Here is a 23,429-nt window from a genome sequence, read left to right on the forward strand (position 1 = left end):
AAAAAAAAATATTCAAGTGGACTCGAATCCAAATCCATTTTGGGCTGCCGGAAATATCGGGGTGGAAGGGACATAACTCTCTCGTTCAAAGATGGAGGGCTGTAGAAGGTTGTTTTCTCTTTCGAGAGAGATATCTAGAAAAAAGTCGATTCATTCAAGATTTCAGAAAGCTACCTACTGTGCAGGCACAAAACCTAAGCTTTTAGATGATGGTTATCAAGAGGACTTTGAAAATGTATGTATCATTCCGAAATTAAGAAAAAAAAATCGACTGAATCTAGATTCTAGTCTACACCAATCTAATTATCAGTTGCACTCCGACGGGTCTGCAGTCCGACTGTCAATGACTGTATTAAATGTATAGTTGCTTCTAGACATTGTATCAGGGACATAAACTATGTCACTGATTGTATTAGCGTAAGTGATCGGCATAGTCCACCGAAAATTGTCATAGGTTAATTGGGCCACTCCAAATTACCTGTAGGCTGTGGCTGTGCCTGGTACAATTGTCAACCGTTTGTTGCATAAGTAGGACACATGCATTGACACAGTAGGCCTAGCCTAGTAAAGCTGACACTTATACACTATCTATAAATGTATTATACACTAGATGGATACAGTGTGTACATGATCAATAAGCCACGATTGAGATAAATTGGTTTGTCATTTTCATCCAAATAATAGATTCAGTCAGAAAGATTCATAATTGAAAATATGATTTATCCCTATCATAGCTATTATAAACAGAGACAGGTCTCTGTTATAAACAACATTAAAACATATTACAAGCAGTTTTGATCGGATTTAATTAAGTGAATGATAAAATGCTTTATTTTTTTAATCAAAATTATTTGCAGTACATGTACATATAAATCTTGTTTTTAGAGTAAACATCCCCAATAATTATATAAGTTTCAGATATCGCATTTGAGCGCATGCATTTTAAAAAATCTCAATCGCAATTATAGTGATTCATCCAGCAACTGCATGGCACTGCATTGTTGGAATACACCCACCATATATATTTTTGCTGTATACGACACTGTTACGGAAAACAGCTGTATTTTAGAATCTTAACACATGTCAATGCGACTGACCTACTGCAAGTGAAACAACATTTAAAAGGCGAACATATTTGGGACATTGTTGATAGTGTTTCACTTAAAAATGCTTATTTTTTATGGCTGTTGTATCATAAATAGAATACACGGTCAGTACGTGTCTTAAAATATAAGCTGTATTTTTGGCTCGAGACATCAAGACAAAAAAGTCTTTCTTTACCCTCTCTAACTTATGTCTATCTTTACCCTTGCCAAAACACAGCTTATATTTCAAGACACTGACCAATGTATTCTCTCTCTAAATAGCTTCATGTATATAAAATAGCTTTGTATCAACATTTTCCCAATCTGACATTGTAAAATTAAAGTGTATATAGGTCCTATATATATACATTTATTTATTTTGGAGTGCATGTACACTGTAATTGCAGAAATTGTTATGTATTAGTGTAATGATCGAGTCAGTGACAAATTAAATGTTTGCACCAGAATGACTTGGTATAGAAAAATGATCAGAAACTAATTAGCGGACATGTAGTTATAATTATCTTTTTTAGTGCAATGCTTCCTGTACGAAAAATGCATGAAAATAATATCTGAGCCCCAGCTATAATATATACAATTAACAATTGGAAACAATTGTGTAACTGATAAGTTTCAATTTTTAACTTCAAGCAATAGTTAGGAAAACACTAAACTTGGTTTAATCCAAAAAGATGTCTGTCTACATGATGTATATGTGAGCCTGTACTGTATTTGTTTTTGGTAATAAGCCCACCACTATCTATTGTAATTCTGTTAAGATGCTATTTCCTCGTATTAATTGCCATAAGCTCAAATGTTCGGGAATAGTAAAAATGTTGAAATGCTAGCTAGTGCCCCAACAGAAATCGAACCTGGGTCTCTGTTGTAACATTAATCCAAGTGTCTAAGGGTAGCACAATGTACAAGCCACCCTAGCTAGCCTGACCTGCTCATTTTACAAATGTTTCGACCCATTGCCATTATTGCAGGATAAATTGATGGAACTCTTGTGTGAAAAGTAAGTTATGTTATATGCACTGTCCTTAAGGCTAAATTCCAAATTGATGGAACTCTTGTGTGAAAAGTAAGTTATGTTATATACACTGTCCTTAAGGCTAAATTCCAAATTTTCTCACTCTAAGCATTCCATTTAAAGTGTACCCTGAACGAAAAATTATATTTAAATATGTTATTGGTATTGATTAATAAACAAGAATGCAGAAAACCGCATCAAAATCGGCCGACCCATTTCCGAGTAATTGCGATTTTTCTCGAAAATACACCTGAAGCCCAATGCCGAATACCTCGTTTTGGTGACCTCTGACCTGTGACGTCACAGGTTGAACACGATCGGAGCCGCCATATAGGAAATATATAGAAACAAACGTGAACACGTGCCTGTAATTAATGCGAATAAGACAACAAAAATGAAAGTGCTGAATAAATTCTCTGAGTTATATTTGTGAATTAGTTAATAACAAGTGCTACCGAAACTAGGGACATATAATTTTCTTTTAAACGGGCCATATATAACATGTAGCATCTCGCTAATTTTCTCTCATAACGAGCCATATACAACATGTAACATCTTACTAATTTTCTATTATAACGGGCCAAATACAACGTGTATCATCTTATTTATGTTCTATTATAACAGGTCGTATATAACATGTATATTTAAATTTTTTTTAAATTTTAACAGGTCGTTATAATATGTATGACATTTGAATAACGGGCCGTTTATAACGACTTACATCATATAGCCTTTATTATGAGGGCATGACCGGTTTGTTACATACAAATGTACCAGTATTGATTTTGGTTATAATACTTCTAGTAATACAAGTTTAAAATGTAATTCATACAAGATGTGAAATAAATGCTAATAATTTTGAATTTTTTATTAGCCAAAACAGCAATGATACCGTTATTTGTGATTTTTTGGGTAATTGTCCGCAATTGATAAAACGTGTCCATGAAAGATCAGTAACTCCCAGAAAAGATTCATAGAGTAAATTTTCAACATCATGGGTATATATATGAATGAGGTATCTTAGGTTAATTATTCTATAGACAAACCTTTGAGATACAAATTTTTTCGTTTGTAAGGAAAACGAAACTCACTGAATTCCAAAAATAATGTGTTTGATTTCAACAACTTGAAAATGTATTCCCTATAGTATAAACGCAATTCTTCATAAAATTCAAGCTCAATTTATGTACAACCTGTAAAAGCATGTCTTCGGAACTTTTTTTGAAGTGCACAGAAACCAAACGCGTGAACTCACAAGCAATTATCGGCGTGTGCCGATTAGAACACCAGAAATCACAGACACCTGTGGTGCAGTGACAGGTGTGACGAGCTTGTGGATTGTAATTTCACACCTGGTAATTGTTTAGCGGTATACTAACCCACTCAAAGTTGAGAATTCGTAATTCTCTGAACATGTTTATACATCTTTTTAAGTGAAGTTATAACTTGCGACACGAATGGAAAGCAAAACCACAAGGATCTCGATCACTTCATAATAATGACACAATTAAAAAAACAATAGCATAAAATTTGAAAAAAAATCATACACGAAAATCATTGCGAGTTTATAAGTTTTAGTATTAATTATGATTAGTCACGATGAAATTAATAAATTATATGTGTTTTATCATAAAAAACGGAGCTAAAATGATGGTTTCAATAAGTACCTATGCTTTATACCTGTACAGAAAGTATCAATTATTTTATAATTGTTGCGAATCACTTTTATATAATTTCACTGACAACGATCGTATATAAATTATATCTTTCTCAAGTATTTAATCGTCCTTAATCCCTGAGACCATGGCATGTAAAATAAGGGATAAAATCTGTATATGTAGAAGTTTGTTTTAGACTTCAACACTGGTATTCATACGGGAGAGATATTTAGTCTATTGTAGATCATGATGATTATAATATTTTACTTTCTAAATTAAGTGTCCTTCATGACTAGAAGCGGGTTTTTGTATAGAATATAACGCATGAATTTACTGTACGTGTGTTCGTCTTTTCTCACAAACCAGAGTATCCAGAACTGTTGTATTGTTGGTATGTTTATTTGAATATTAAATTGCAATGAAATGGCACATTATTAGTCCCCTGCCGTTTGAAAAACGGGGGGACTATAGGTTTACCCTCCGTCCGTCCGTCTGTCTGTCTGTCTGTCTGTCTGTCTGTCTGTCTGTCTGTCTGTACCTCCGTCTGTCTGTCTGTCACGCAATAGTTGTCCGGACAACTCCTTCTAAAGTACTACTCCGATGTTAATGAAACTTGGTATACATGATCAGTATAACATGTAGTTGTGCATCCCATATTTTTTTTTTTTTTGAAAAACCAATTTTCAAAATGGCCGCCAACTTCTCATTGGTTGAGACTTGTCCGGACAACTCCTCCTAAAGTACTACTCCGATTTTAATGAAACTTGGTATACATGATCAGTATAACATGTAGTTGTGCATCCCACATTTTTTTTCAGAAATTCATTTTTCAAAATGGCTGCTGGCTTCTCATTGGTTGAGGCTTGTCCGGACAACTCCTCCTAAAGTACTACTCCGATTTTAATGAAACTTGGTATACATGATCAGTATGACATGTAGTTGAGCATCCCACATTTGTTTTTCCGAAAAAACCAATTTTCAAAATGGCCGCCGACTTCTCATTGGTTGAGACTTGTCCGGACAACTCCTTCTCAAGTACTACTCCGATTTTAATGAAACTTGGTATACATGATCAGTATAACATGCAGTTGTGCATCCCACTTTTTTTTTTCGAAAAATTCATTTTTCAAAATGGCTGCCGGCTTCTCATTGGTTGAGGCTTGTCCGGACAACTCCTCCTAAAGTACTAGTCCGATTTTAATGAAACTTGGTATACATGATCAGTATAACATGTAGTTGTGCATCCCACATTTTTTTTCTTTGAAAAACCAATTTTCAAAATGGCCGCCGACTTCTCATTGGTTGAGACTTGTCCGGACAACTCCTCCTAAAGTACTACTCCGATTTTAACGAAACTTGGTATACATGATCATTATAACATGTAGTTGTGCATCCCACATTTTTAGCCCACCATCATCAGATGGTGGGCTATTCAAATCGCCCTGCGTCCGTGGTCCGTCGTCCGTCCGTCTGTCCGTCCGTCCGTCCCTCCGTCCCCCCGTCCCTCCGTCCCTCCGTCCGTAAACAATTCTTGTTCTCGCTATTTCTCGGAAAGTACTGAAGGGATCTTTCTCAAATTTCATATGTAGGTTCCCCTTGGTACCTAGTTATGCATATTGCATTTTGAGACCAATCGGAAAACAACATGGCCGACAGGCAGCCATCTTGGATTTTGATAATTGAAGTTTGTTATCGCTAATTCTCAGAAATAACTGAAGGGATCTTTCCCAAATTTCATATGTAGGTTCCTCTTGGTGCCTAGTTATGCATATTGCATTTTGAGACCAATCGGAAAACAACATGGCTGACAGGCAGCCATCTTGGATTTTGACAATTGAAGTTTGTTATCGCTATTCCTCAGAAAGTACTGAAGGGATCTTTCTCAAATTTCATATTTAGGTTCCCCTTGATGCTTAGTTATGCATATTGCATTTTGAGACTAATCGGAAAACAACATGGCCGACAGGCAGCCATCTTGGATTTCGACAATTGAAATTTGTTATTGCTATTTCTAAGAAACTAATGAAGGGATCTTACTGAAATTTCATATGTAGGTTTCCCGTGGTGATTAGTTATGCATATTGCATTTTGAGACCAATCGGAAAACAACATGGCCGACAGGCAGCCATCTTAGATTTTGACAATTGAAGTTTGTTATCGCTATTTCTGAGAAAGTACCGAAGGGATCTTTCCCAAATTTCATATGTAGGTTCCCCTCAGTGCTTAGTTATGCATATTGCATTTTGAGACTGATCGGAAAACAACATGGCTGACAGGCAGCCATCTTGGATTTCGACAATTGAAATTTGTTTTCGCTATTTCTAAGAAACTAATGAAGGGATATTCCTGAAATTTCATATGTAGGTTCCCCCTGGTGCCTAGTTATGCATATTGCATTTTGAGACCAATCGGAAAACAACATGGCCGACAGGCAGCCATCTTGGATTTTGACAATTGAAGTTTGTTATCGCTATTCCTCAGAAAGTACTGAAGGGATCTTTCTCAAATTTCATATTTAGGTTCCCCTTGATGCTTAGTTATGCATATTGCATTTTGAGACTAATCGGAAAACAACATGGCCGACAGGCAGCCATCTTGGATTTCGACAATTGAAGTTTGTTATCGCTATTTCTCAGAAAGCACTGAAGGGATCTTTCTCAAATTTCATAAGTAGGGTTCCTCTTGGTGCCTATTTATGCATATTGCATTTTGAGACCAATCGGAAAACAACATGGCCGACAGGCAGCCATCTTGGATTTTGACAATTGAAGTTTGTTATCGCTATTTCTCAGAAAGAAATGAAGGGATCTTTCTCAAATTTCATACACAGGTTCCCCTCGGTGCCTAGTTATGCATATTGCATTTTGAGACCAATCGGAAAACAACATGGCTGACAGGCAGCCATCTTGGATTTTGACAATTGAAGTTTGTTATAGCTATTTCTCAGAAAGTACTGAAGAGATCTTTCTCAAATTTCATATGTAGGTTCCCCTCAGTGCCTAGTTTTGCATATTGGGACCAATCCAAAAACAACATGGTCGACAGACAGCCATTATCGCTAAATCTTAAATTTTATATATAGGTTCCCCTTGTTTGAAAAGTACTAGCTATAGAGGGCTGTTTCTGAATTTACACGGATTAGTAAGACTTAGAGGAAGGGAAAAGTAGAGAAAAGATCAATCTGACATGGAACCTATGAAGATCATTCAATGGTGGGCACCAAGATCCCTCTGGGATCTCTTGTTATTTTTCAGAAATTCATTTTTCAAAATGGCTGCTGGCTTCTCATTGGTTGAGGCTTGTCCGGACAACTCCTCCTAAAGTACTACTCCGATTTTAACGAAACTTGGTATACGTGATCAGTATAACACGTAGTTTAAAAAATGGGAAATAAATAGTTGCACTCCTGGTTCAGGCAGGGGACTTTGTATTGCTGTTGCAATACTATCCATCCTTGTTTTATTTAAAAATGTTGATGCTGTGTTCCTTTCTTTGGTAATGATTAAGAAATGGAAAACACATAACTAATATACATTTATTGGTGATTGACCAATTAGTACACCAGCCTGTGTTAACCAAGCGGTCATTTTAAGAGTCAATTTCACTTTTTTTTTTTTTTTTTAGCCCACCATCATCAGATGGTGGGCTATTCAAATCACCCTGCGTCCGTGGTCCGTCGTCCGTCCGTCCGTCCGTCCGTCCGTCCCTCCGTCCGTCCCTCCGTCCGTAAACAATTCTTGTTATCGCTATTTCTCAGAAAGTACTGAATGGATCTTTCTGAAATTGCAGATGTAGGTTCCCCTTGGTGCCTAGTTATGCATATTGCATTTTGAGACCAATCGGAAAACAACATGGCCGACAGGCAGCCATCTTGGATTTTGACAATTGAAGTTTGTTATCGCTATTTCTGAGTAAGTACTGAAGGGATCTTTCTCAAATTTCATATGAAGGTTCCCCTTGGTGCCTAGTTATGCATATTGCGTTTTGAGACCAATCGGTAAACAACATGGCCGACAGGCAGCCATCTTGGATTTTGACAATTGAAGTTTGTTATCGCTATTTCTGAGAAAGTACTGAAGGGATCTTTCTCAAATTTCATATGAAGGTTCCCCTTGGTGCCTAGTTATGCATATTGCGTTTTGAGACTAATCCGAAAACAACATGGCCGATAGGCAGCCATCTTGGATTTTGACAATTGAAGTTTGTTATCGCTATTTCTGAGAAAGTACTGAAGGGATCTTTCTCAAATTTCACATGTAGGTTCCCCTTGGTGCCTAGTTATGCATATTGCGATTTGAGACCAATCTGAAAACAACATGGCCGACAGGCAGCCATCTTGGATTTTGACAATTAAAGTTTGTTATCACTATTTCTGAGAAAGTACTGAATGGATCTTTCTGAAATTGCAGATGTAGGTTTTCCTTGGTGCCTAGTTATGCATATTGCGTTTTGAGACCAATCCGAAAACAACATGGCCGACAGGCAGCCATCTTGGATTTTGACAATTGAAGTTTGTTATCGCTATTTCTGAGATTGTACTGGATGGATCTTTCTGAAATTGCAGATGTAGGTTTCCCTTGGTGCCTAGTTATGCATATTGCGTTTTGAGACCAATCTGAAAACAACATGGCCGACAGGCAGCCATCTTGGATTTTGACAATTGAAGTTTGTTATCGCTATTTCTGAGAAAGTTTTTAAGGGATCTTTCTCAAATTTCATATGTAAGTTTCCCTTGGTGCCTAGTTATGCATATTGCGTTTTGAGACCAATCTGAAAACAACATGGCCGAAAGGCAGCCATCTTGGATTTTGACAATTGAAGTTTGTTATCACTATTTCTGAGAAAGTATTAAAGGGATCTTTCTCAAATTTCATATGTAAGTTTCCCTTGGTGCCTAGTTATGCATATTGCATTTTGAGACCAATCTGAAAATAACATGGCTGACAGGCAGCCATCTTGGATTTTGACAATTGAAGTTTGTTATCGCTATTTCTGAGAAAGTACTGAAGGGATCTTTCTCAAATTTCATATGGAGGTTCCCCTTGGTGCCTCGTTATGCTTATTGCATTTTGAGATCGATTGGAAAACAATATGGCCGACAGACCGCCATCTTGGATTTTGACAATTGAAGTTTGTTATCTCTATTTCTCAAAGTACTGAATGGATCTTTCTCAAATTTCATAAGTAGGTTCCCCTTGGTCCCTTGTATTGCATTTTTTGACCAGTCTGTCCTGAAAACAACCTGGCAAACAAACAGCCATTATCGTTAAATCTCAAATTTCTTATATAGCTAGGATTCCCTTGTTTGAAAAGTACTGGAGGGATGTCTCAATTTGCACAGATTAGTAAAATGAAGGGAAAAGTAGAGAAAAGATCAATCTGACATGGAACCTATGAAGATCATTCAATGGTGGGCGCCAAGATCCCTCTGGGATCTCTTGTTTAAACTCAAACTTATATTGTTGGATTCCGACTTCTTGTCGGCAATATTCGCCAAATTCAACAACCTCAAATCTCATGTCCAGATCGTATTCAGACATGTTTGTGCTGCTACTGTTCACACTGTCCTCTATGCTACTGGCCACCATAACAGTCACTCCGTTCAACCTGTGATGTCATAGACTGAAGAGTTCCAAATCAGCGTGACTGACCGATACGCTGATTAGCAGTCGACCGACAGGTGTAAATCGCGTATTTCGATGTGCGATATCTCGGCACTCGGCCAACCGATTTTGATGCGGTTTGCGACATTCTTCTTTGGTGGTTACAAAGAATAACATATTTGATTATCGTTTTTCGTTCAGGGTACACTTTAATATATACGTACATGTAGCTTAACTTGACTGGGTTGAATGCCAGTAGACATTTGTAGCCCAAATGGTTAGAGCGTCTGTCTAGAGTTCGGAGGTCCTGGGTTTGAGTCCCAGTCTTATTGTTGCATTTTCCCTCTCATGTTACATTTAGTGTAAATGTTAAATAGATAGACCATGGCTTTAATTCATATACCTCTAGGGTTTCTAGAATTTTGTAAGTCTTGTCATACATATTTACATCATTCATCTGGCAGTCAATTTAATTTTGTAACTACAATTACATTTCACAAAATCATTGAGAGGTTGACATTTTGTTATCACTTAAATTTATATTGACTTCAAGGAAGATCTTTAGACTGACATGATTTATTGTGACCTAAAGGTGAACGTTCACGAAGAGTTGGTTCAGTCTCCACCAAGCCAGACTGATCAAGCTGTGGACACTCTGACTGATACATTTGGTCGGCACCACAACTACCTGAGGATATCATTGAGTGAACGATGTAATTTACGATGTAAGTAATCATAGTCATACATTTATTTTATAATGAGAAAAAGTTCCAGGTCTGATAGCCGATGTCAGGTAGATTTGTTATGTGGCCGAGTAAATATTGGTGACTCTGCGTATATACTGGTGCTTTCTCAATGTACATGTAGGTAAGTCCAATTTTTCTTGTTTTCTTTCGCCTTTCCCCCCTGTAATTTCAGATATGCTACTAATTCAGGTAGCTAAGTTTAATCATCAGACTACTGTAGATGTGTTAGTCCGGTGCTTTTAAACATGAGCTTTTCCTAAAGACTAGTGATACTGGAATTTTATTTCTTCCCCTGATTTAAATTTTTTATGATGATGCTGCTGCTGCTCTGCACATTGTAATTATTACACTGTATACACTGCTTTCTGTAACATTTCTTTTGCACTTGACAATATTTTACGACTGCAGGTCAGTATTGCATGCCAGAGAATGGTGTAGAACTGACGCCATCTCAGAAACTCCTGTCTTCAGAAGAGATACTCAGACTATCAGAACTGTTTGTGAAGGAGGGTGTCCAGAAAATACGGCTTACTGGCGGTGAACCATTGGTCAGGAAGGACGTGGTGGAAATAATAAGTAAGCTCTGTAGGACTATCACAAAATGCGCCATCAACTTTTCTAACCTTGAGTAGGAAATAAGACTTTTCCTTATTCAATTTCCTCTATTTTTTTTCAATGAATTGTTTTCTCATTTTGTAACTTACCTGGTATTTGGTAAATTCATTCAAGTGTATTAATATAAACATTTTTGTTGTACAGTTGCTCTGTAAAAACGAAGCTTTATCATTATGCTGGTATATGTCTTAACACTTAAGCAGTTTGCTGATGCAACATTTTGCAGTTGGGTTTTAGGTCAAGGCTACCTGAAATATATATAACAGGGCTCAAAGTGGCACCTATTTTAGTTGCCATGGCACCTTACATTCACCATTGGCGACCAGTTATTGACCTGTAAGGCATCTGAATGGACACTACAAAAATTGTGTAAATTTGCAATTAGGTAATTAATCTTACAAAAGTTGCAATCAATGCTAAAATGATATTCACAATCAAAAATGTTACAGAGATGTTATACTGATCTAATCAATTGAAAGATTTTTTTTTTCAAATTTATGACAACTAGGCCAGGCGACTAACTTTTCCAATTGGCGCCTAGATTTTATGACTTCGTAAAATTATCTCGTAGCCATGTATAACAGTTACTTTTATTCTGTTTTCAGGAGGTTTGAATGAATTTCGAGACCTTGGTCTGCAGACCATTGCTATGACAACGAATGGCGTGACTCTAGCCAGAAAGGCTCCAGTATTAAAAGAGGCTGGTCTTGACCTTATCAATGTCAGCTTAGACACATTAGTTTCAGCAAAATTTGAGTTTATATCACGTCGGAAGGGCTGGAATCATGTCATGAAGGGAATAGATGCTGCTCTAGATCTAGGCTATGACCCAGTTAAGGTGAGTAATTCTAAATAGTTAAATGTCTACCAGTTACCTAGACTAGTAACTGCAGGCCGAGTTATTCTAAATAGCTAATGACTACCATATTTTGGGATATTTTGGCCTTGCCAAAATTTGGCATTTTTTGCTCAAAATTGCATGGTTAGATATTGGTGGGTCAAATTTTGGCGTTAACCAAAGCCGCCACCATGTTTGTTAAATTTTGGCACTTAACTGTAGTTATGTAATTGATGTGTTTGTTTATTATGCTACGATAGGCTGCATATTGATAAATTTTGATGCAGCTGTAATATATAGTGTACTTAGTGTAGTTGTTTCCTTGGATTTATAAACTGTAGAAAGTTCATCATTACAAAAACTCGCCGTTCTTGTGTCCACATTTTCAAGTCTAATGTCATTTAGGTTTAAAAAAAAGTTAATATAGATTTAAAAGCCATGTCGCGTGGACACAAACAGAGGGATTACCTGGTAAAACCTCTGTGGCTAAGTGACAGGATTTTATCACCTACCCAAGATATAGCTTTTGTGTTTTTGATTATTTTCTTGAAATTTTGTTGTGTTTAATTTTGGCTCATTCACCCCAGGCGCCAAATAAACCAAAATATAACTAGATTGTATAAATACAATAATATTCCAAAGTACGGTACAAGTTATGTAGACTAGTAACTACAGGAAGAATAATTCTAAACAACAACCTGTCTACCAGTTACCTGGCTAACACCCATTCCCAGATCTACATAAAAGAATATCAAAACTCTTTTTAGAAAATTCGGGAATTGCCAAATTAAAAAAAAAATCAATTTGAAAGTACTTTAAAAAATCAATAGCGTACTGTCCTACCTGTATGATATCATGTATGTTGTGCTGCTGAAGTACCAGAACATTGTTATTTGATGTTTACAGGTAAACTGTGTTGTGATGAGGGGAATGAATGAAGAAGAAATCTGTGATTTTGTTGCTTTTACCAAAGACAAGGTAATCAATATAAATCAATGAAACATTCACTGAAAGATATATATAATTTTAATGCTATTGTTTTCATAATACATGTTTATGAGCTTTGTTGTAAAATCTGCAAGCCTAATTATGTCAATTCGGGGTGACTTATTCCTTTGTTTCTTACTTATTTTTTATGCCCCTGCCATGAAATGGGGGGGGGGGGAGGGGGCATATAGTTTTACACGTGTCCGTTCAATCCCGGTACAATGTATCTAGCTAATCTAAGGAACTGCTGATGCGATCCTCACCAAACTCTGTTTCGGGTTGTAAATTGGCAGCGGGGGCATTTAGGTCTAGTCTTCTTCCTCTACTTAAGTTATTATTATTATTCTGCCACATTTCTGTCCACAGCATATCTCAGTTACTACTGATGCAATTCTCGCAAATCTTTGCATTTATAATCAGTGCGATGTGTGGGTCAACTTTGTGGGGCAGGGGGACTTCTTCTATCGCTGACAATTGTAATTCTAGTTAAAGTTCTTGTTTTATACTCTTATCTTGTTGGATGTCTATCAGCATGTGTCATTGTTGTTCCTCCCCTCTGAGTTGTGAATATTGAGATTAGCCTTCCATGCTAAAAGACTAAGTTATTATATACTAATACCAGACTGTACATGTCTTTGTTTTCTTTTAGAATGTTGACGTTAGGTTCATAGAGTACATGCCGTTTGATGGAAATAAGTGGAACTCCAAGAAAATGGTTAGTTATCTAGAAATGGTGGACACCATTAAGGCCAGGTGGCCTGACTTCGCCAGGATGAAGGACCATCCCAACGACACATCCAAGGTAATTATCATGTTACATATCTTTATGAGATCGTATGTTGGTGTAACACAGCATTTTATAACAGTCAACGAAAAATAATATCCAGCAGTATCAACTTTGAGTAACCATAACAAATGTCCTAAAATTTCTTGGTTGTGTTATTAGCTTTGACATCACCAGTTAAACTTGATTTTGTGACTGTTTACAAGTACATAATATAAATATATTGTCACAAATTTCATAATGCTGTATGATTACCCTCTTTGTATATCCTATATGCAGCGGTATACATGTAACTGTTTCTGGCGTATCTCAATTATAACGTAATTGTATGTTGCAGGCGTATCATGTGCCTGGCTTTAAGGGCCAGGTGGGGTTCATCACATCTATGAGTGAACATTTCTGTGGAACCTGTAACCGAATAAGACTTACTGCTGATGGCAACCTGAAGGTCAGTTCTTATAAACCAATAGTAGCATGTAGTAACACCTGTCTCAGTAGTACCAAGTAGTGACACCTGTCTCAGTAGTACCATGTAGTAACACCTGTCTCAGTAGTACCATGGAGTGACACCTGTCTCAGTAGTACCATGTAGTGACACCTGTCTCAGTAGTACCATGTAGTGACACCTGTCTCAGTAGTACCCTGTAGTGACACATGTCTCAGTAGTACCATGTAGTGACACCTGTCTCTTTATTACCATGTAGTGACACCTGTCTCAGCATTTCCATGTAGTGACACCTACATGTAGTGACACCTGTCTCAGCATTTCCATGTAGTGACACCTACATGTAGTGACACCTGTCTCAGTAGTACCGTGATGTCATAGTTATGTTATAAATTAGATCTGTTACAAGTGTGTTTCCTTCTGTACCGACAGGTTTGTCTGTTTGGGAACACCGAGGTATCACTACGGGACGTGATGCGATCATCATCAGATGACACAGAGCTGAGGGAGGTAATAAGTGCAGCTGTGAAGAGGAAGAAGAAACAACATGCTGGTGGGTCTTTATGTGCTGTTATTATACAATTTAATAAAAACAATATTTAATTCCAAAGTGCAAAACTAATGTATATGTGTTACATTTCAAATATACCACATTCATCCTAGCATGCATTTTGTACTTTTGTCAAAATGGTTTGTTTGATTTGACCAGATTGGTTCATTTATGAAGTCAGGACAGACCTAGCAGTCTTGCATTGCTTTCAGATGAGATTTGACAATGGTAAGGCCTGTACTAATAATTGCAGGTCTGTTAAGATTTATGCCTAGAATGTTGTATTTAAAAAATTGATGAACCAGTTGTAGATCGTCTGTTTGAACAAAAATAATCTCATTTTGTTTTGTGAAGTTTTCAGAAAATGTTGAAAATTTATTCATTATGAGCTGCATCAGTGTTGCATTCTTTTGCAGAATTTATTGTGAAAGCTTTGATTATATTTGAGTGTTTAACTTACTGTTAGGACTGTTCTTACCTGCCACAAGGTTTGATATGGACAGGTAGCCATGTAGTGCACAGACATCTTTGTCTTTCAGGGATGCTTAATTTGTCAAAGATGAAGAACAGACCTATGATATTGATTGGTGGGTGATTGCTCAGTAAGTAACTAAAACATATATAGATCAAATATATTATTTACATCTTTAACCTTTGGATCAACAACACTTATAGAACAAATAATCATACATAACCTGCCTACACTACTCTCCAACGACCATCTGTCAGAAATCGTCCATCCGTCATCAAGAGCTATGCAATAGCAGCTACAACACATAATGTTTATAATACATTGCTTTTCTGTTTTATCATTACATCAAAACACAAGTGTGTGTGCCCTAACCAGGCCTTGAACTCTGATTTACAGCAATAAGTAGTCAAACCAGAAATACCTGCAGCTGCTTAAAAGATATGTGTCAGTGTCGTAATGATAAAAAGTCCATAATCATATTCATAGTGTCTCTTATATCATATAATTAGACTTATTTTTCAAATTTTCAAAATTGAAAGACCTATTCTCTTTTGATTTACAGAGCATTTGTGGTTGTTGCCAAATTTGTTGTTGAGAGTTGTGTTGAGATTCATATTAACGTTAGTTGGCTGTGTATTGCTAAACAAGAGAAAACAAAAGGTGATAAACCATCAAGGTGGTAGTGTATATCTAAAACATGACTACCTGCTTCAACATCAAACCAGAAGGCAAGGCAATAGTGTTTAATATTATTTCCTTCATGATATTTTCATGTTCAATTTGTTTGTTGTGTAATTAATTTCAATGTCTTTAACAAATCATTTTCGTCTTTTCAGAAATTTTCAAGGACAACAGAGACCTTAAATATCCAAGTGATGGTTTGGCTGTGCTGACCATGCCTAAGTCACGGACATATTCCTTCTCAAATATGATGCCTCTTGGTACTTTTTCTACTGCTCTCCTGTCTAAAGTAAAGCCTTGTTATAGTCAGTTTAGACAGTGCTGGACAGGTGATGAGGAAAGCATGAAGTACTGGGAGACTGACCGCCGTGCAAGGTTAGCGGAGGCTGGGGAGCGTGGGGAATGTGAGGACGATGATGTTGTAGAACAGCAACAGGATGTTGATGATATACAACATCAGCATGGCTTTTATAATCATATGTTAACTGGAAATCTATTAAAAAATATAAATGAAGCAGACTGTGATAGCTTAACGCATGTTGATGCTGCAGGCAAGACAAAAATGGTTGATGTCGGATATAAACCAAATACAGTAAGAACAGCTGTCGCATCAGCAACCATCTATGTAGGGGAAAAGGTGTTTACCTTAATCAAAGAAAACAAAATGAAGAAAGGGGATGTGCTGTCAATATCACAATTGGCTGGTATAATGGCAGCAAAGCGCACTTCAGAACTCATTCCACTTTGCCACAACATTTTCATTTCCGGAGTTGATATCTCATTTGAATTAAATGAAGAAAAATACTGCGTCCATATCACCTCTTCAGCAAAGACTTCTGGGAAAACTGGGATTGAAATGGAGGCCATCATGGCTGCTTCAGTGGCAGCCATTACGATATATGATATGTGTAAAGCCGTGTCTAAAGATATGGTTATCAGTGACATCAGGCTGGAACAGAAGACAGGTGGTGTAAGGGGAGACTACCACAGACAGACATAAAGATCATGATCCAAAAAGTTAAATATTCTATGGGATTTTATTATCTAGTAAACTGTTCATAGTTTACAAAATAATCATGAATTGGACAGTACTCCTTGAAAAGCCTTTTTTGACATTAAATTTTCATGAAAAGATAATAGCTTGCATTTAAAGTGGCATTCCTTTGCAATTGTTTTGACATCAGACATGCACAATTTCTATTGATGAAATCTATGTCCGAACAATGATTTTATGAGTGCTTGTGCCTGCAAGTGATGAAATTAACGTTGAAATGTACAGGAAAAAGGCATATCGTATACAAATATTGTATGTCTTTGCAGTCTTTAGTGATACTTCCGGTCAAATTAAGAACTTTCGGGACTTAATACTCGAAGAACTTTGGTTTATCTTGTAAGTAAAACTGCCTTATTAATGTAAAGATAAGAAATTTTACTATCTGGAAAAAATACATATTTTCCAGTAAGTTTAAATTTGACAACCTAAACTTTATTCGAACGAAGGAATGCCCCTTTAAAAATATTTTTTGGTACCCAAATGAAAGAGATAACATCAAAATCTTTCCATATTCGAATTGTGATGTCTGAGTTTAATCAAGTTCTGTCGATGTATTTTTGATGTACCATTCCATGTAGTGGAAGAAATATGTAGTTGTCATGATAGTCCAATTTAATATTATTTTTACTTATTTTTCAGTTAATATTCAGCCTAATTAGCACTTAACTAATATCAAGTACGCCATGACTGTTTGCACCTGTCCAGATGGATGTACTGCGAGCTGTAACATACCAAGTTAACATTACTAATAGATGCCATATTCAGCGATTTCTTTATATACACAATATACTACATGTATTTATATCACGCATAGCTAGTCAGAACTCTTCAGATTTTTTTGCCACACTTTTGATGTGATTTCATCTTTCTGTCCTGTACGGGCCATTTTTGTATATTGTTCATATTCAGTTTTATTCATGTTCAGGTTGCTAACATGAATTCAGCATTATTATAATCATGAATATATTTTGAAGAAATTATAATTTGCATGTAAAAAATTGCAGGTAATTTATCCAATATCCCGGCAATTTATTTGACATTGATTCCACTGGTAACAATTATGCAGTCAGACCTAAAGGACAATTCTGGTATTGTACTCGTGGATGTATTATTCACTCAATACACTTGTACTTTCTGTGATGGCAGGTAAATATAATTTGTCCTTACATCCATTTTGTAATTTGAAGTGATAATCTTATTGGGGTGTTCCTTGTTCAACAGGATAGTCCTTATAGATATTACGTATATAATATTGGTTAACTTAAGGCAATATGATCGATACATGTACTAATGCAATAGGATTGTTTTATAATGCCTGATGCTACTGACACAATTTAAATATAGCAAAACTCCAAACTGACCTTTTAAATGTATCCTCGCTATATATGCCTCTTTAACATCCTCATTGACTGTGTGTAGAATGAATCTTCGTTTATCTTTGCCCAGGGATGCTTCATGGCTGTGTCCAGACTTGGTTAAAGCTCAATTTCTCTTTGGTCAGTCCAGCATGTGTCCAGCCCGACATTCTCTTGACTTGTAATTCATACTTCTTTTCCATTGAGATGTGTCCAGAATTTGTATACCTTTAATGTTCACTTTTGAATGTGACAACTTTGGTTCTTTTAGTTCTGACAGGATCACTGTTGAAATGTTTACAGTATTTTATTAATTGATTTTATTAACTTGATATCCATTCTCCTTCCCACGTACTTGTACTAGGCTTATTAACTGATTTAATTAACATGATATCCATTTCCATTCCCAGGTACCTTGGGGACTCAGGGGACTCTTGATATGCACTCCATCCTTCAGTTCATCAAAGCATCTTGTTGCTAGAGGCATGTCTAACTTATTCTCACCTACAATTGTTTAGTTATGAATATGAGTACCTCTCATTCGCGGCTTGGTTTCCCAAACTAAAATTGGGTGTCCTGACCTTCTGCATTTAGAGTTATGGGCCCTTTGTTCAGTTCTAGCTCATGATCAAGTATTTTAGATCTCCCCAGTACTTTGTGTGATCAGAGATGGAGGATTTTAGATCTCCCTAGTACTTCTAGTGATCAGCCCCAGTACTTCTTGTGATCATCCCCAGTACTTGTGATCAGCCCCAGTACTTTGTGTGATCAGCCCCAGTACTTTGTGTGATCAGCCCCAGTACTTCTAGTGATCAGTCCCAGTACTTTGTGTGATCAGCCCCAGTACTTTGTGTGATCAGCCCCAGTACTTTGTGTGATCAGCCCCAGTACTTTGTGTGATCAGCCCCAGTACTTCTAGTGATCAGTCCCAGTACTTTGTGTGATCAGCCCCAGTACTTTGTGTGATCAGCCCCAGTACTTTGTGTCATCATCCCCAGTACTATGTGTGATCAGCCCCAGTACTATGTGTGATCAGCCCCAGTACTTTGAGTTCATCAAAGCATTTTGTTGCTAGAGGCATGTCTAACTTATTCTCACCTACAATTGTTTAGTTTTGAATATGAGTACCTCTCATTCGCGGCTTGGTTTCCCAAACTAAAATTGGGTGTCCTGACCTTCTGCATTTAGAGTTATGGGCCCTTTGTTCAGTTCTAGCTCATGATCAAGTATTTTAGATCTCCCCAGTACTTTGTGTGATCAGAGATGGAGGATTTTAGATCTCCCTAGTACTTCTAGTGATCAGCCCCAGTACTTCTTGTGATCATCCCCAGTACTTGTGATCAGCCCCAGTACTTTGTGTGATCAGCCCCAGTACTTTGTGTGATCAGCCCCAGTACTTCTAGTGATCAGTCCCAGTACTTTGTGTGATCAGCCCCAGTACTTTGTGTGATCAGCCCCAGTACTTTGTGTGATCAGCCCCAGTACTTTGTGTGATCAGCCCCAGTACTTCTAGTGATCAGTCCCAGTACTTTGTGTGATCAGCCCCAGTACTTTGTGTGATCAGCCCCAGTACTTTGTGTCATCATCCCCAGTACTTTGTGTGATCAGCCCCAGTACTTTGTGTGATCAGCCCCAGTACTTTGTGTGATCAGTCCCAGTACTTTGTGTGGTCATCCCCAGTACTTTGTGTGATCAGCCCCAGTACTTTGTGTGGTCATCCCCAGTACTTTGTGTGGTCATCCCAGTACTTTGTGTGGTCATCCCCAGTACTTTGTGTGGTCATCCCCAGTACTTTGTGTGATCAGCCCCAGTACTTTGTGTGATCAGCCCCAGTACTTTGTGTGATCATCCCCAGTACTTTGTGTGATCAGAGATGGGAGATTTTAGATCTCCCCAGTACTTTGTATGATCAGAGATGGAGGATTTTAGATTGCCCCAGTACTTCTTGTGATCAGCCCCAGTACTTTGGCTATACTTTTACTGTATACAGTACATACTGGCTCCCCTATTGGTAATCTGCATGAAGCTACATTGTATCTTTCACTTCTGTTGATAAAGTGTTTTGTTTAAAAGGTGTCAGAGACCTTGTGGTTTGTTTATTTAGCAATGTTTTATTATCATGTCTTGTTTTATAGATACAGCATTAATTCATACTGGCCTTTTGGTAGTTTATACAAATTGACATTGATGAGGGAGGTGTCAATTATTCTGTAAAAGGTTGTCAATACAGTGTTTTCTGCCCAATCAGTACTGTTTTATATTTTAGATTACTGTTCATTATGATTGCTATATATTAAGGTGAAAACATCTGCAATTGCTGATAACAATTTGTACACTTGTGATTTGTATCTTGATACTGTACACGATGATGTGTGACGAGCGTATCTGTACACCATTTATTTTTTAAATAAAAGAAGCTAATTGTGATATGTATATAAATTGTAATGATATTACTTGTAATGCTGTTTGAAATATTTTTTATAGCTGTTGCATTTCAAAATCATTTTGGTTTTCATAATATTGCATTTGAAAATGAATTTGTTTAATATTCATTTGCATTTCACATTCAGTTTGGATCCATGTGTGATTTTAAAATTTTATTTTTTCATTACATGAAGGTTACATTAAGTTGTATACTTTGTATGGAGGTTAAATTAAGTTGTATACTTTTGTATGGAGGTCACATTAAGTTGTATACTTTGTATGGAGGTTAAATTAAGTTGTATACTTTTGTATGGAGGTTATGCATTAAGTTGTATACTTTTGTATGGAGGTTACATTAAGTTGAAACTTTTTATGGAGGTTCCATTAAAATGTATACACTTTGTACTTTCATATGGAGGTTAAGCTGTTTTGCGGTTCAAGCCTTCCATTTAAATTGATATATGATAGTACAGTAAATTCTTATATTCAGATTCATTTAATTAGTATGTCTATTAATTGTAGCCCAAAAACACAGCACTTTTTTTATTCAAGGAGACATTTTGTATAAAAAATGTATACTATAAAAGATATGTATATGTATAGAAAAATATGCAAGATATATACATAGGATGTACCCAGTACTTTCTGAACTTCGCATCTTAAGAACATGAAATTGTGTCTCTGTTGCCTCACTGACAAGTCCTTGAAGGATGCTGTGGCTACTGTATCTTTTGTACAATCCTTCAAAATCATTTTAATCAAATTTACTCCTTTATATGCATGAAGAGCTAATCATTTTATTTTTGAAGCATCTTGCTGTATGATTTATAATTTGAGGTCATTTAATATAAATATTTGTTTGTAAAATAAAATCTACAGATGTAAGAAGAAATATAATCTATTGATATATATATATACATTGTATATGGTTGTTGCTTATTGCCAACTTTTCATTAAATTAAGAGACTAATAATCAGGGATGAATGAAGGTATTTTAATTGAATTTGGTCCCAGGAATTCCAAGGAATCCAATGTTGTATGCATGAATTAATAAAGAAGTAGATCCAATGAGTGGATTAGAAGCAGGGGCCAAGAGTCAATCAGGAGGCAGAGATGTTTTCAATTTCTTCTCCTTGCTCCAACAGGTGGACATCACCAAGACTTTATGGAAATATGGTATCTCGGATGCTTTTATATTTTGATTGTCATTACGTCAGTCTGATTTACATTTCCAGCTTGTGGACTTTATTCTACCAGATGTTATTTTTAGTGCGTATAAAATCTGAGATGGCCACCAGAGTTTCAGCCACACAGAAATATACTGATATTGGCAATATAGAATTGTTGGTCCTGTTTTGTTTAAAACATCAATAAAATAGTAAGTCTATTATATGCATTTCAATATCTTGCCAAAATATGTTACGTTGGAAATTTTAAAAGACTACTGTTGGAAATCTTGTAACAAGGTTTTTCATTATTACTCAGAAGTATGTAAACATGTAACCATCTCTGGGTGTGTATACCGGTAATTGATTATTACATTGTAAAAAATAGTGGATGGGTAATTTTTATACCAGATTTAAAATGAGGAAAATTATATAATTTGTAAAATAACAATATTGATCAATAAATCATTCAAATTGTAAATGAGACATTTTGTTTTACTGTGGTTTAAAAAAAAAAAAAAAAAAATCCCAGCCTTTGTACACATATTAACACTGATTGTGACTACATATCACACAACTCCAACAAACAACACATTTAAAAAAAATATTTTGACAAGCACACAAGCTTGATGATGATAATATATACGTTTGAATGAAGTGGATTTTGACAAAATTTGGTGTAGTATTTCTTGGTGAAATACATTTTTAGCCCACCATCATCAGATGGTGGGCTATTCAAATCGCCCTGCGTCCGTGGTCCGTCGTCCCTCCGTCCGTCCGTCCGTCCGTCCGTCCCTCCGTCCGTAAACAATTCTTGTTATCGCTATTTCTGAGAAAGTACTGATGGGATCTTTCTCAAATTTCATACGTAGGTTCCCCTTGGTGCCTAGTTGTGCATACTGGATTTTGGGACCGATCTGAAAACAACATGGCCGACAGGCAGCCATCTTGGATTTTGACAATTGAAGTTTGTTATCTCTATTTCTGAGAAAGTATTGAAGGAATCTTTCTCAAATTTCAAATGTAGGTTCCCCTTGGTGCCTAGTTATGCATATTGCATTTTGGGACCGATCAGAAAACAACATGGCCGACAGGCAGCCATCTTGGATTTTGACAATTGGAGTTTGTTATCGCTATTTTTGAGGAAGTACAGAAGGGATCTTTCTCAAATTTCATATGTAGGTTCCCTTTGGTGCTTAGTTATGCATATTGCATTTTGGGACCAATCGGAAAACAACATGGCCGACAGGCAGCCATCTGGGATTTTGACAATTGGAGTTTGTTATCGCTATTTCTGAGGAAGTACTGAAGGGATCTTTCTCAAATTTCATATGTAGGTTCCCTTTGGTGCCTTGTTATGCATATTGCATTTTGGGACCAATCGGAAAACAAAATGGCCGACAGGCAGCCATCTTGGATTTTGACAATTGAAGTTTGTTATCGCTATTTCTGTGAAAGTACAGAAGGGATCTTTCTCAAATTTCATATGCAGGTTCCTCTTTGTGCCTGGTTATGCATATTGCATTTTGAGACTAATCAGAAAATAACATGGCCAACAGGCAGCCATCTTGGATTCTGACAATTAAAGTTTGTTATCGCTATTTCTGTGAAAGTAATGAAGGGATCTTTCTGAAATTTCATATGCATGTTCCCCTCAGTGCTTAGTTATGCATATTGCATTTTGAGACCAATCGGAAAACAACATGGCCGACAGGCAGCCATCTTGGATTTTGACAATTGAAATTTGTTATCGCTTTTTCTGTGAAAGAACTGAAGGGATCTTTCTGAAATTTCATATGTAGGTTCCCCTTGGTGCCTACTTATGCATATTGCATTTTGAGACCAATAGGAAAACAATATTGCTGACAGGCAGCCATCTTGGATTTTGACAATTAAAATTTGTTATCGCTATTTCTCAGAAAGTAATGAAGGG

General features: G+C 36.6%; 1 protein-coding gene across 2 annotated transcripts; it reads left to right on the plus strand.

Annotated features, from left to right (window-relative positions):
* The first annotated feature begins 88 nt into the window (after nucleotides 1-88).
* LOC117323610 (molybdenum cofactor biosynthesis protein 1-like) lies at nucleotides 89-21,977 on the plus strand. Of its 2 annotated transcripts, XM_033878926.1 has the most exons (10): nucleotides 89-235; nucleotides 9,972-10,104; nucleotides 10,534-10,701; nucleotides 11,346-11,578; nucleotides 12,485-12,556; nucleotides 13,215-13,367; nucleotides 13,687-13,797; nucleotides 14,227-14,347; nucleotides 14,884-14,946; nucleotides 15,653-15,763. In XM_033878926.1, the coding sequence occupies exons 1-9, from the start codon at nucleotides 92-94 to the stop codon at nucleotides 14,937-14,939; spliced, it is 1,191 nt and encodes a 396-aa protein (XP_033734817.1). In that variant the 5' UTR covers nucleotides 89-91; the 3' UTR covers nucleotides 14,940-14,946; nucleotides 15,653-15,763. The 2 variants fall into 2 exon arrangements, with proteins under 2 accessions (XP_033734817.1, XP_033734816.1); XM_033878925.1 differs by lacking the exon at nucleotides 14,884-14,946 and having other exon boundaries at nucleotides 15,653-21,977.
* Nucleotides 21,978-23,429: the final 1,452 nt, after the last annotated feature.

Source organism: Pecten maximus, chromosome 3 (assembly GCF_902652985.1).
Source record: "Pecten maximus chromosome 3, xPecMax1.1, whole genome shotgun sequence".
NCBI lineage: Eukaryota > Metazoa > Mollusca > Bivalvia > Pectinida > Pectinidae > Pecten > Pecten maximus.

Excerpts from the sequence above, each read along its gene's own strand:
- LOC117323610 (XM_033878925.1), top strand. The coding sequence starts at position 92 with ATGGAGGGCTGTAGAAGGTTGTTTTCTCTTTCGAGAGAGATATCTAGA. Across the intron at positions 236-9,971 it reads ATCAAGAGGACTTTGAAAAT|GTGAACGTTCACGAAGAGTT; the intron begins GTATGTATCATT and ends TGTGACCTAAAG. Across the intron at positions 12,557-13,214 it reads TTGCTTTTACCAAAGACAAG|AATGTTGACGTTAGGTTCAT; the intron begins GTAATCAATATA and ends GTTTTCTTTTAG.